This window comes from Electrona antarctica, assembly GCF_951216825.1.
Source record: "Electrona antarctica genome assembly, chromosome: 8".
NCBI classification, from domain to species: domain Eukaryota; kingdom Metazoa; phylum Chordata; class Actinopteri; order Myctophiformes; family Myctophidae; genus Electrona; species Electrona antarctica.
The window spans coordinates 20,310,700-20,324,332 of NC_136789.1; the positions used below are offsets into that span (position 1 = coordinate 20,310,700).

The 13,633-nt window shown below is 44.7% G+C and overlaps 2 protein-coding genes across 2 annotated transcripts; both read left to right on the forward strand.

Annotated features, from left to right (window-relative positions):
- Positions 1-409: 409 nt before the first annotated feature.
- Positions 410-6,908, forward strand: LOC306927944 (F-box only protein 40-like). The gene is made up of 10 exons (XM_079507834.1): positions 410-478; positions 625-683; positions 2,071-2,692; positions 3,133-3,629; positions 3,855-4,034; positions 4,627-4,868; positions 5,678-5,809; positions 5,910-6,246; positions 6,454-6,655; positions 6,807-6,908. Exons 2-10 carry the CDS (start codon positions 666-668, stop codon positions 6,812-6,814), a joined length of 2,238 nt encoding a protein of 745 aa, XP_079363960.1. The 5' UTR covers positions 410-478; positions 625-665; the 3' UTR covers positions 6,815-6,908.
- Positions 6,909-8,602: 1,694 nt separating this feature from the next.
- LOC306927906 (uncharacterized protein) lies at positions 8,603-11,115 on the forward strand. Its single transcript, XM_079507792.1, has 4 exons — positions 8,603-8,925; positions 9,178-9,355; positions 9,470-9,517; positions 9,862-11,115. The coding sequence occupies exons 2-4, from the start codon at positions 9,190-9,192 to the stop codon at positions 10,593-10,595; spliced, it is 948 nt and encodes a 315-aa protein (XP_079363918.1). The 5' UTR covers positions 8,603-8,925; positions 9,178-9,189; the 3' UTR covers positions 10,596-11,115.
- Positions 11,116-13,633: the final 2,518 nt, after the last annotated feature.

A 13,633-nucleotide genomic window follows, 5' to 3' on the forward strand; every position in this document is an offset into this window, starting at 1 on the left:
TTCTTAGGCTTTACTCAAAACAAAAGCATACTGTATGGAGACATTTGCATGAAATAAATAAAACACTGTGACCGAAAGTTATATTAGAAAACAATCCTGACTTAAAGTTGATTTACATACTTAGTCAGGGTTTCAAACTATAATGGAAACAGCCGGTAGAGGGCATCAGATGCACACACTATTATTCCATTTCTGGATTTGCTTTATAAACTCAATGCTTGAGAACTGATACCCCTGACATCTGCTTGGCCAGTCAAAAGCTTATTGTTAAATGGGGCTGAAATAAGAGAAATATACTGTTTTAAGTGACAGTGTCTGGTAACCCAAACCATTTGACCAAACATGCAATGTTGCATTTCTCAGCTGGTACACAGATCTATTTATAACACATTTGGTATTTTGAAGCGCATGTGAAGGAAGGCACAGCATACAAGTTGGTGGAACATGGTTCTTTCCTTTACAATTTACGCACATATCGGTGGGCATTTTACAGCTATAACCAGTAGATTTGTCTTTTACTTATAGAGGAATGTAGGCCTATTCACAATGTGTGTTTGCCAGATTATTTTCTTTTATTTATCCAGTGGGAGAGAATGAAACCCCAATCTTGCCTTCTTTCTTCAGGACACTGTGGAAAATAACATAAACAAACAACTTTGCTGAGGATGCATAGAAGAAGCCAGGTATGTCATTTGATTTAGCTTTTAGCATGTGTGTAGTACACAATTAGCCATGGTCAATTAGTGTTGTTCGTTTTGGACCATGGCAGTACACAGTCACAGGCATGCAGGCCGTCTTATGTATGAAGCTCAGTTTTTAGGTTATCAGAGTTAAATTAACACTCCCGATTTTGCGTATTTGACGAGGTGAAAAGACAGAATGTAGCTGGAACTGATAAAGAAGTTTGGTTTTAACATCGTTAATAGGACTATCAGGACATCAGGCCTTCTATCGATAAAGTTTTGTATAATAATAGTGTCCCCTTCAGTCGTCCTAGTTGCTACAGTAGAATTTCTTAACCATCCTCCTATTAAACTATGAACATACCGGTAGGCAAATGTTGAGACATTGGGCCCCTGCTGGGCATGGGCTCGCAAAAGGGCCCGCCACACTAACTGGTATAGTCAAGTATATGACTTGCAGCAGTACAATAACTACAATTACCTGTAAGGCAACAGGATCAACAGTGCACATACACAATAATAATGCGTTAGTTATTCTCTGTCGTATGATGGTGTCAAGTCCTGGAATTAGTTGATCTACAAGTGTGCATCGTGTATGCAGTTGTGAGCTTGAAGTTCAGCTGTTTTTGCCACACCGTGCCATTCTCGTATGATATAATTAAGTGTAAGACATGATTAAACAGTCACTCTTAGCAGTGAGCCCAGTGTCTCTGATGCAAGGGGCCAGTGAGGCACTCCAACGTTGAAGCACTGGGCCCTAGTGGTAAGATGAGGGACTACAGGCGGACCCGTGGATTCATGACTTTAACATTTAACATTTAACATTGAGCGCTCGGTTGCACTTCCGCATTTGCCAACCAAAATTTGGTTGGCAAATGCGGAAGTAGACGTTTTGAGACGGTCCTTCCGGGTGCTTCAAAACGCCACTGAGCAACTTCCACCGACATGAATAGCGGAGGGGGCGGAGCTTCGCGCCAGATCAGTCTCTATCCTTTTATATACTCTATGCTCTGATGTCATCGACACTGGGCTCACTTCCTTCCTGGACTACAATTCCCATAATGCGTTGGTGCACTACTCCTCCTTGTGGATAGGGGGAGGGCTGTCTTACTGAGACAACATGTAGTCCAGGAAGTAAGTGAGCCCAGTGTCTATGACATCAGAGACACTGGGCTCACTGCTAAAATCTAAAATATCTAAAACCACATATTACACACATAAAGACCCCCAGGAAAGTGTTCTACATCTTCTAAACGTAATTAACATATTTTTTTTTGCAAAAAGGGTGAAGTTTCCCTTTAATAACCTGCTTTCAATACAACATTTATATCCCTTTCCCCCTCTCCATCTCTGTCATTCTCTCTGGACTAACTCTCAGGACGGTCAGAATCGGGCCTCCAAGACCCAACTCCATTCCCACTGTGAGAGCTGCTACAGTGTCCACTGCCGGAAGAAGGTGGAAATCTCTGTGTCCTGTGTGCTGACCCAATGTCGCCTGCACTGCGGGACTCACTACCACCTGTGTAAAGAGGAGGAGCACATGCTGCTCTGCCTCAACGTCAGCGTTCCCTGCCTCAACGCTGAGTATGGCTGCCCACACTCCATGCCCCGGTCTAAGCAGGCAGAGCACTTGGGCAGCTGCCCGGCCAGCGTGGTGTGCTGCTCCATGGAGTGGTTGCGCTGGCCCACAAACGACACTCATCCACACAACACCATAACCTTGCAGGATAATGTTCTGAGGCAGAACGTGGGGCCGGCGGAGGCCCTGGACCTGGCTTTGGCCCTAGATGACCAGAGGGTCCTTTATGGCCGCCTGAGGATGAAGCCCCTGTACCCGGAGCAAATGGATGAGGACGACGACGATGAAGAGGAGAAGAGAAAGGAGGAGGCCAAGACAAAAGAGGAGGAGATGAGAAAGGAGGAGGAGAAGAGAAAGGAGGAAGAGATGATAAAGGAGGAGGAGAGGAGGAAGAAGACGCCATGTCAACAATTGAATCTTACCCTCAATGGTAAAACCGCTAACAAAAGTGAATCACAATCACAATGTTTACAAGTATAAAGTCCTCAGTATACATTTACCAATTTCTACACTCTCAGAGTTAACACTGAGGATTTTACTGTGTAAATATATGTATATATAATACATACATAGATTACACCAGCTTACCATAGTACTGACAATGTGTCTACTTCTTTACGTATATCGAATTAGTGTTCAATTCGTCATTGTAGGGTTTATCCTCTACTGTCTGCTGCGTTGCACAACTTGCGAGTTGGGGCCCAAAACAGACACACAAGATGCTCTCATAGGGTTGTAGGCCAAGAGGAACGTAATGCTGTATAATAATATTGTTTTTAACAACCAGTCAACCAGTTGATTACCATGGTTCTACTGTCTACATGTCTTTATAGTATTAAACTATGTGCCCTCATCCTTGGTCTCTCGTAGGTCCTCGTCCATCCAGAGTGCAGCCTCAGCCTGTTGTCAGTACTGAGAACAGTGAGCCTGATGCAGGGAAAGAGCCAGATAAAGGGGTTAACACCCGCACACACACTTACAACCTGATGGAGAGGATGTTCAGCATGGAGAGGAGTCAATGTTCCGCTGCTGAGGCCGCCCTTAAGGAAACGGAGGCAGCGAGTGGAGAAGGGGGAAAGGATGCACAAGTGGAAGGGAGTAGAGAGGGTGAGGCGGCTGCCGGAGGTGCCGCCGCGGCCACTTCCGGAGACGGCCACCAGCAGGACTCGCAGTCCTCTCCGTGGCACGAGGGGGTCCTGGAACGCCTGGAGCAGACGCTCTCTCCACAGGAGTACAACATGTACCTGGTGCACCATGGACGCATGCTGGTCCACTTTGGCCAGATTGATGCCTGTACGCCCAGAGAGAAGGACTTTGTGTATGGAAGCCTGGAGCCTATCCCTGTCCAGACACTGCACTCTTTCAAGGTGAGGTCCATGAGTACAGTACTACTGTACAAGCATACTGTGTGTGTGTGTGTGTGTGTGTGTGTGTGTGTGTGTGTGTGTGTGTGCGTTGGGGGGTGTCAAGTCCATGTTTCATGAAGAAGCATTCTATTTTGTTTTGCGTCATTCTATTCTGATTTATGTACTATCTTGTTTATTTCATTCTATTGTCTAACTTGACATGATTCTGTCCTATTTTCCAACCAGCTCCCAGCGGGCTACCATGTCAAAAACCGGGTCCACATACTTGGTGCATTACCGAAGGCTAAGACTGAGGCGAGGGGCGTGGATACGTCTGACCTGAAGGTGAAGGAAGACGACTGGTACAGTGACGAGGCTGAGACCACTCTGCTGGGCTTCGCAGAGCTGGAGGCCGTGGGTCATGAGGTCAGGGAGACGTTGAATTATTATAGATTTCACTTTGGAGGGGCGCCAGCCCTTCCAATGCATGGCTTGATTGAAGATTACATCATATGGGTCTATGAGGAAGTGGCCCTGAAAGAAAATAGTGCAGACACTTTATAGCTTCCCTCTGAAAAAGAAAAGTGATCGTGATTGTAAAATAATAATTTTGATAGTCTGGCAAAACTGCAGAATTATGAAAAGCTGTAAGCGGTACTATGTTGCAATAACATAAATGCTGCCTCATAGATGTGACCGGTAAATTGAACACCTCATGCAACAGAAGGTGTTGTAAAAGTGCTCCCATATAGTGAGTTTAATACATTTCCACCAAGGTAAGGGCGGTAATTTATTACACTCACTATGGGAGTCCACATCCACTGTGTGTAGTCTGTCTTTCTATTCTAGTATGTTCTTCTGTCTAGCACATGGGATTGTTTCTTGCAGATATACCAGTATGTGTAACCCATAACCCATAACCATTGCCCTTTTAAGTAATGTCCCTGTTTGTCACGGTAGATGTATACATTTGATTCCTGTTCCAGGTTTGCATAGTAATCATTGATTATGGTGGCAGATCAGCGCGGAGAAAGGCATAGATGGTGCGTACGTGGACCATGGCACCCAGACGCACCTGTTCCGCAAGGCCCCATTCAAACGGAGGACGACCCTGGGGGACGTGATGGCGGACAGGCCACTGAGGCTCCGCCTCCAGCTGCAGCCAGAGTGCATCAGCGCCAGAAACCACAGTGGCAACTCCCTCTTCACGTTCCGCTGTGGTCAAAGCTTCCATCGCAGGGAGCTCCCCGCACACTTCAGGTGAACTGCACTGTACTAGCTCACAATGTGGCAATGTGACACATTATTGCCTTGTAATACTTAATACTGACTTTTTCCGGAGTGACTCCATGATAGACTATCCTATATATCAAAATATATGGTTTCTGAATTCTCTACCCTTTTCTCTGGACCATACAATTAACTTTTATACCACAGGAGGGAGTACATATTTGAGTGGCACTAGCCCCTCCTATGTCCAGCTTTTGGTGTCCACAAACTACAAACATTAATTGACAATGAATGGAGAATTTGACATCATAGTGTCTGAGCTGATAGACTCTATAGTGTCTATTTGACATCATAGTGTCTGAGCTGATAGACTCTATAGTGTCTATTTTATGTCATGATGATGTACGATGATATGAGCGCCGCTCACTTTACACGGGTATGATTTTTTATTTATTTCAATGTCACATAATGAGCAATTTATATGGCAATTTCAAAATAATTTGCCTAATTTCTGTAATGATAAAATGTGTCACATGCATGGTTCCCCTGCTTAATGGGAGTACAGTATGTGCAATGAATACCAGGGCTGTGCATTCAAATCGGCTGTTTCATGGGAATAAGCGAAGAACGTGTTACATTTATAATGTGTAGTTTTTACATTTCTCCCAATTCTCCATGACTCGAGATGAACAAAAAGGATAGTGGCTAATGATTTAGTAAAGTATCAAATGCACATAATTAAACATTTGATGCACACTCTAAAATACCTGTATTTTCCATGCACTTACTGTACACTGTCACTCAAGTACTAAAGTACACTGTCTCTCTTTATTATCCAGAAATGTACACAGTGAGATCCAGATGGGTCTCAATAGCTGGTTTGAGGAGAGATGTCCCCTGGCTTACCTGGGCTGCACTTATAGTCAGAGGAGGTTCCAGCCTTCCACACACAAGGCCAACGTCATCTACAAGTGAGCACATACTGTTCAATTCTGACACTCAGCTATGCATCCTACTGTATGTGTACTTCAATTCAACCCTTGCCGTCATCATGTCTTTTAACTCCTCCAGCAAGGAGCTCAGATGCTTCAACCTGCGTCCCGTCCTCCCTGCTCTGCTAGAGAAGCAGGCGGAGGACCCCAGCAGCTCCACAGAGCCCCCCAGCACCCAGAGGAAGAGAGCTGGGAGGGCAGGAGGAGGAGGGCAGGACTCTCTGAGCTCCCTGCCCTATGAGGTGCTGTGCCACATGGCCAGTTTCTTGGACAGCCTGTCCCTGTCCCAGCTGGCTCTGGTGTCCCACCTCATGAGGGACGTCTGCTCCTCTCTGCTCCAGGACAGAGGGATGGTCACGCTGCACTGGGAGAAGAAGACCTACTCCCACGATGGAGCCAAGTGGAAGGCCAAACCGGTGAGGTCTCTCCCTGTTTTCTCTTTATAAAGAGACACACATTAAAACCATATGTTAATTTAGTCCTGAGAGTGTTAGAATGTACCTGTGTAGGGTCAAATATTTTCCAGTAAAAGTACCAGTAGCACTAGACTTTACTGAAAATGGGTGAGTACTGTACCTGTAAATGGCCCAGTGATTTCCTATACACTCCTTTCCTCTCCTCAGGTATGGCAGTTCAGTTACCTTTTCTCCCAAGTGGATTCGTGGCATGTTACTGACATCCATTCTATGTCAGCACATCTTAAAGCCTGTCCTTACAATGAAACCTGCCCTCGTACTGAGAGGATCTCTCTGCCAGGCATGAAGAATCAGCAAACAGACGAGGAGCGACAGACCCTTGTCAAACAGTTCAGTGGAAGCAGACTGCAATTAGCCCTTCACTAAGTCCCTCCCCAACCCATCCTTGTCCAATAGGCACATTAGCAGCGAAGAAAGCTTGACCTGCATAGCTACCGTTGCTAAACTATTTGGATTGGTATTGGACAATCGCTTTTGGAGGTGGGATTTAGTGAAGGGCTAATTTTAATCATATGCATTGCCTGTACGGTGTCTGTATTTAACATAACAAATAGAACACACATTTAAAATCTATATAGGGAATTCAGAAATGGCACATAAACTCTGCACATGCAGTGCAACATAACCCCCAAAGCAATTGACTTAACTACATTTAGGCATATATGCCTTTTTCAGACATAATAAACATGGTTACTATGGCAGTTTGGCTACATCGCAGTGTGCAAACTTTATTTCTCTTGTGTGTGTCTCTATTTAGAATGTTTTGTTAGTATTACTTGTAGCCTATGTTAATCTAAGGAGGACTATGCGGTACAGGTAGCCTATACTGAGCCTGGCGTCTCTGTCCATGGTCCTGAAAATGTGTTCAAGGTATAAGAATCATTTGAGCCTTCCAGTTTATTGGAATATATTCACTTACTCAGCAACTCATCTTTTGTTCTTAAGTCTGCAGACTGATCTTATTTTAATGAATTAAATGTTACTTAAATTAAAACCAAACATGTTCGGTAGATTATGTTGATACAATAGTTAGTAGATCTGCAGTGGTTGGAGGTTGTCTCCTAGACTTCCAATGAGACAACAGCACCCGCCTGGGTAATACTGGCTGAAGCTCATAGCACCCGCCTGGGTAATACTGGCTGAAGCTCATAGCACCCGCCTGGGTAATACTGGCTGAAGCTCATAGCACCCGCCTGGGTAATACTGGCTGAAGCTCATAGCACCCGCCTGGGTAATACTGGCTGAAGCTCATAGCGCAATATCTACCCTGACCAAGCAAGGATGCGTTCGTGGAAGATTTGATCCCTTGAGACCTCAAGGGATCAAATCCCATGACGGGACATGTAATGAACGTTATGAATTAAAATGGAACGACATATTGTAGGGGTATAGGCAACGAGTCTACCTGGGTTAGAAGACCACAGGGGTAATAGCAGATTTTTTTTCCGCATTTATTCCTCTCTATTTAAAATGTGTCCATTTACCTCCTCTAAATATAATTTTATCCTGTTGGATTATTCCCCTTAAAATTCCGCTGCTATTTATTTTGCTTCCAAAATAATATTTTAATAAAGACCTTTTTCTGTACAGTGGAAACTGATGTGAGGAAACAACTTATTTAAAACCACCTGAAATGGATTGATTCTGCTTTCAAAATAAAAGGGTGATTTTATGATTAAGATGACGATGATTATGATGATGATTACTATAACTTATTTTGTATTATGAGCCCAATAATACATATTATTTTGTATTCATCACAGTCTCTCTCACACACACACACACACACACACACACACACACAGAGAGAGAGAGAGACACACAGATGTATCAGTAATGTATCTTCTAGGCTATAGGCTTGTAGACTATATTATACCCTATTTACTAGGCTACAGTGATATGAGTTAAGGGTCTGTTGCTTACTAAAATATAACAAATTAACAAGACTACTCTGTAGTCTGTAGCCTCAAAGTACTTTTTTTTGTTGTTGAAACACTAAGCCTTAATGTGGCAGCAGGCCTAAGCAATTTAGTCTGATACAGAAAGACCTTAATAATCAAATTAACCTTAGCCTATAAAATGATAGGCTGGGGCTTGTTGCCTGGCAATGCATTTTCATGAATGCCAACATGCCAGGCTAGCATTCATGAAAATGTAGCCTATTTTATGCAACTCTTAAGGCTGATCTGCTTGCCCCCAAAGCAAAGGTGTGTCGCGTCCTAGGGTGTCGCTGCTGTCGCACCGTCGCTTGACAAAAAAGAACAGATCTACAAGCTAACAACATGTTACACTGCGACGCGTTGATATCTTGTACATCTGTTCTTTTTGTGAAGCGACACCGCCTACCGGTGCCTTGCGGACAACAACCAACCAGAAGAATATAGAGAGAAGCTAAGAATTACTGCGGCTCTGCAACCGGATCGGTATACTATACTATCACATCACATGCGACTCTGCGAGCAAAGAAACCGAACCGGGCATTCATTGCACTGCGGCTGTTTTATCTCAGTGCTCTCTGCTATATCAAGGACAAATCAAACGGTTCAAACCCCGAGGACAGGATGGTAGAAAGATCTGCCGAAGCCATGAAAAACGCTCTGATCGCGGTCGAATCTTAAGGTAGGCATCACACGAACAATAAGCTGTGGAAAAGTAGGCTATTTGGGCAAAATGTTGTGCTTTATATGTCTTTGTGCATTAAAATAAAAACATGCGCAGCTGCCTTGCCTCCGTTCTATGAATGAATGCGATAGATCGAAATAATTAATCCTAAACACTACTACAGTAAAAAGACTACTACTACTACTACTACTACTACTATACTGTAGGCCTACTACTACAGTACGCTACCACTCCCACACCTCTTCCTAGGTGTTGTGTGAAATGGCCATGGAGACCATGGTGACACTGATGGGGACTCTGGCAAGGCAGAGGCTGGATCAGCAGCTGTTTAGTGTGGAGAGGGGCATGACCTTCCTCCAGCAGCAACACCTGCTCATGCTCACTGGTCTGCATATGGAGATCTCACACCTGAAGACGCGCTGCCATGGTCAGTCTCTCTCTCTCTCTCTCTCTCTCTAGTCATCTATTCATTCTATAGCTTACTATTCTATATAATATCGCTAAATAATCGCTATAATATATTATTATTTCTTCACTGTAGAACTTAGCTGTGAGCTGAACTCCAGGTTTTCTGATCAAAGCACTGCAGGTAAGACTTTCCTTTTTTTTTTTTTATCAGGTGGGATTGTTGAGAAACTCTGATCAAAGTGACAAAAAGCTGATCTTTGAGCGACACTAGCTGAGCGCTCACTCATCCAATGTCATTTTGACTATTCATGCACCTCATGGAACTCAACTTAAGCAAAACTTCAGATCACTCAAAACAAACTGATCAGGTTACTACTAAACCTTACACCTAGCCTACTCACTTAATAATAAATCAATCAATCAATCAATCTTCAATACATGTTGTGATACTACTATACTAGTAACCTTATTTGAAAATGTGTTCTCTCTGCGTTGGTGTGTCACTCTGTCTGCATGTGCACACAGACGAGGAGGCGATGGGGCTGTCCATGCGCTGCGAGGCAGCAGAGCGCCTGCTGTGGGAGCGGCAGGGCGCCGTGGCGGCCGTGCGGGGGGAGCTGCGTGCGGGACAGGGGCGGTCGTCGGCGCTGGCCCGCAGCCTGAGGGAGGAGGAGCGCCACTTCCTGGATGAGCTCAAGCGGCGCAGCCACAGGATCACGTCCCTGAGCCGCGACCTCCAGCGCCAGACGACGGTGGCCGCGGCACTCTCCCAGGAGCTCCATGACACTCGCATCCAACTCTACGAGCAACGTTCGTTGCTCAGCAGCATGGAGGGGCCCGCGTGGAAGAAGGCCAGCAGCATGGAGGGGCCCGCGGGGAAGAAGGCCAAAGGAGAGACGGATGGAGGAGTAGAGGAGGAGGAGGAGGAGGAAGGCACTGACTCACGGCTTCTCTCCCTGCCTCCTCTGGCGTCTCCTGGGCAGCAGGAGGGCAGACATGTAAGGAGCGTTAGGGAGGAGAGGGTCCGGGCCTGCGTTCCGCAGGAGAGCGTGACCTCACCACAGAGGCCACGCACCATGCCAGATCCCGCCCTCTTCCTGTTTCCACTCCGGTACAGGCTCCTCCGCTGGAGAAGACAGGTCCAAGTGCGGGATCAGGAAGAGGAGGGGCTGCCGGAGGACGAGTGGGAGGACATAGACGAGGGCAGAGTCCCGAGGAGGGTGGACATGGGCGCCGGTGAGGGCGAGACGGCTCTGTGAGCCGACGGCATCCTCCTATTAGCTCCCACTGCCTTTTTGATCTATACTTCTATAGTGTTCTCAGGCATGGGTTTGTAAGACAGGAGAACAGAGAGGTGGGTGTTTCAGGTATACACTCTACAGTAGTGGTAGTTACCGACAGTACACCGCACATTCCTCAGCGTTCCTTTACTGTAACAGAACACTGAGGATGTTACAGTGCAGTTGTTGAAAGTAAAACCAGTAAACAGTAAAACCCACATAGTAGCCTCAAATCACTGATATACTGTAACAGAGCCAGAGGATATTTGATTAAGCGTTCACAGAAGCACAGATTGTTGCTGTAGTAAAAACCTTTGATTTAACACTGTTTTACACCTGTCTGCACCTGTACTTTACATACTAGGTAGTAACCTTGCCTGAGAAGTTCATATGCAGTATGTTATCCAAACTGCTTTCACACAGAACTAGCCTTATTTCAGGTATAAAACGTGACTCTAGGAAGTTCAAAGGGTGACATTTTTATGTATGATTTGCACTTTATTAAACTCATGCAATGTGCCTAGCAGTTGGCAAACGAAAGCAACTCCTGTCGTATTTTTCACGTTTTTAAGCCTTCAACACACTGGAAGAATGAGTTTTAAAGACATGGGTCCTCATTCACAACGGCGTTTACGCTCATAAAGTGACGTTACGTGAGCGGAGCGTGAGCGGACAGGCATTTACGTGGATTCCCACATTACGTGGGAATTCATGAACTTGAACGTGAACTTGACGGTGACGTGGGTTGGTCGGAAATTCCGCTGAAAGCTGCGCCACCTCTCATGGTCGTGTACGGCTTGCGTAGATTTATTAAGAAGGCTTTAGTCTTCATGCGGAATCAATTCAAAGTCCCCAAATCTCAGATAAAATATGTAGGCATGTGTCCCCAACATTGGTCGCACATAAAAATATTATAGCCTATATAAAAGCCAAGTATCACTTGTATGCCTAAATGCATGCATTCTAGAGGCAGGTTAGCCTAGAGTGCCATACAGAAACTGCCGCTGCAAGCCCGACACCTTTTTTATTTATTTATTAGGATATTTCTAGCATGCGCGATTGCGCTGCTCACTTGACAGCTTTCTACTCGCAGTGCAACGCGCTGTGAGCTTGTAGATCGGCTCTCGCAGTCTCGCGGACTCGCGCTGCATGTTAAAAAACAAACTCACAATTATAATAAGAACATACACTTATCTGCATTCTGCACTGTACGAATCCAACGTTGTTTAGTGTAGTAATGTCTGCAGTATAGGCCTATTTAAATTGTTTCGTTATGGAGCTCCTTTGAGTCAGTCTGACTGTCGGTGCGTGTGTGTGTGTGTGTGTGTGGGGGGGGGGGGGGGGGGATTAGCCCTATATAAAAAATAGAAGACCACATTAGCCTATTTGAATGAATGGCATCAGCGTGTTTGAAAGTCGGCCAGTCATATCATAGTTTTAAGCCAGCTCACACTCGCGCTTGTTCACAAACATGACGGACAGACAGACAAGAAAGGCTGTTGATGATGATTATTATTACCACTGTAACTCGCTGATCAGCATGTTGACAGAGAGTCAGCCAATTAAAGTAGGCCTAAATGCATTTGCTGCAAGCACCTATCTGCCTCCATTTGCGTCGTGGTATTAATTTATAATATGTATATTGATCACATGCGGACGCCACATAGAATAGCCAACTCTTACCTGCAGCTGAGGAAACATACAACGTAGTTGGATCGGATGAAATATAGCCTTAAGTCCAAATCCCACAAGAAAAAAAAGAAAGAAAATATGTCCTGTGTCCATGCATGTCCATATATTTGCTTTCCAAATCCGACAGTGCAGGGCAGGGAATCAATCACCGCAGTAGACTAATCAATAGGGCCTTTTATCATTGCCGAGTTTTAATATAGCATTTGGTTGTGTGGTGAACAGTACAAATTAACTTCTTTCTCATTATGTGAAAGTAACTGTATAACATCAGTTAACTTATTAACGTTCTGACATTTAACAAGGAGTGAAGCAATGCGTGCCAAGTTGGCAAGTTTCGTTTATAATTATATACAAAACTCGCGCTGTTTGCTTGAAGATCTGTCCGTGCAGAGACCCGCCTGTCAAAATTAACTGCTCTACAAGCTCATCGCGGCTGTTGTATATAATTTAAAGCCCGGTGCAGGCTATGATGACGTATTTCGATATTTCCTGTTGCCTTATATGGTGTGGGATGGGCGTTCTAACCAGGCGACACCAGGCGAATCGCTTGGGAAAAATGCGGAAAGGCTACACTCTGCGATCCGCACAAATGAAGTGATTACACCAGCTTCCCTGAATAAGACGGGAGCAAATCGCAGCGTGATCGGACAGAGAAATACGATGATATTTAGTATCTGTATACGCTTCCGTTACACTCTGGCGTAAACGCCGTTGTGAATGAGGTTGTCATTGTGACAAACTATTACAGCTACTGAATAGAGATGAAAAAAAGACTAGTTATTCAATTTCCAGTACATCAGATCAAGTCATTTTAATATCTCACTTGTTCATTGTTTGTAAATATATAGGACAATGTGTCTCAAACCGTGGTTCAAGGCACAAACGTGTATCACGAGATGCTACAGTACAAGTTCTCAGACACAGAATAACATTAGCATTATGGTCAATGCAAAACTCAGCTCTCAATGTGAATCTAGTTGAGAAATACTGTATCTAGACCCCTGGTTCTCAAATTGGGGCCTGGGGACACCCCAGTGGTCCTTGGGGTGGTTCCAGGGGGTCCTTAACAGAATTAGTTAATATAGTATATATTTAAACTGTTGTTACTTAAGCTAGGCCTATATAAAATAGCTGATCTACAAGCTCAGAACATGTGATGCTGCTATTCGTGGAAGGTTTTTGAAAAATCCTGAAAAACAGAAACATTCAGATACATTTGGAACGATTTTAACAACACAAATATTCTCTTATGGGGTCCCTGGCAGAAAATCTTTTCAGATGGAGGTCCACGGCCAAATACATACCGGTATTCAATTTGGGGGTCA

Coding starts and splice junctions, on each gene's coding strand:
- LOC306927944 (XM_079507834.1), top strand. Junction 2,693..3,132: donor ATTGAATCTTACCCTCAATG/GTAAAACCGCTA, acceptor GGTCTCTCGTAG/GTCCTCGTCCATCCAGAGTG. Junction 4,869..5,677: donor GAGCTCCCCGCACACTTCAG/GTGAACTGCACT, acceptor TTTATTATCCAG/AAATGTACACAGTGAGATCC.
- LOC306927906 (XM_079507792.1), top strand. CDS start 9,190: ATGGCCATGGAGACCATGGTGACACTGATGGGGACTCTGGCAAGGCAG. Junction 9,356..9,469: donor CCTGAAGACGCGCTGCCATG/GTCAGTCTCTCT, acceptor TCTTCACTGTAG/AACTTAGCTGTGAGCTGAAC. Junction 9,518..9,861: donor TTCTGATCAAAGCACTGCAG/GTAAGACTTTCC, acceptor ATGTGCACACAG/ACGAGGAGGCGATGGGGCTG.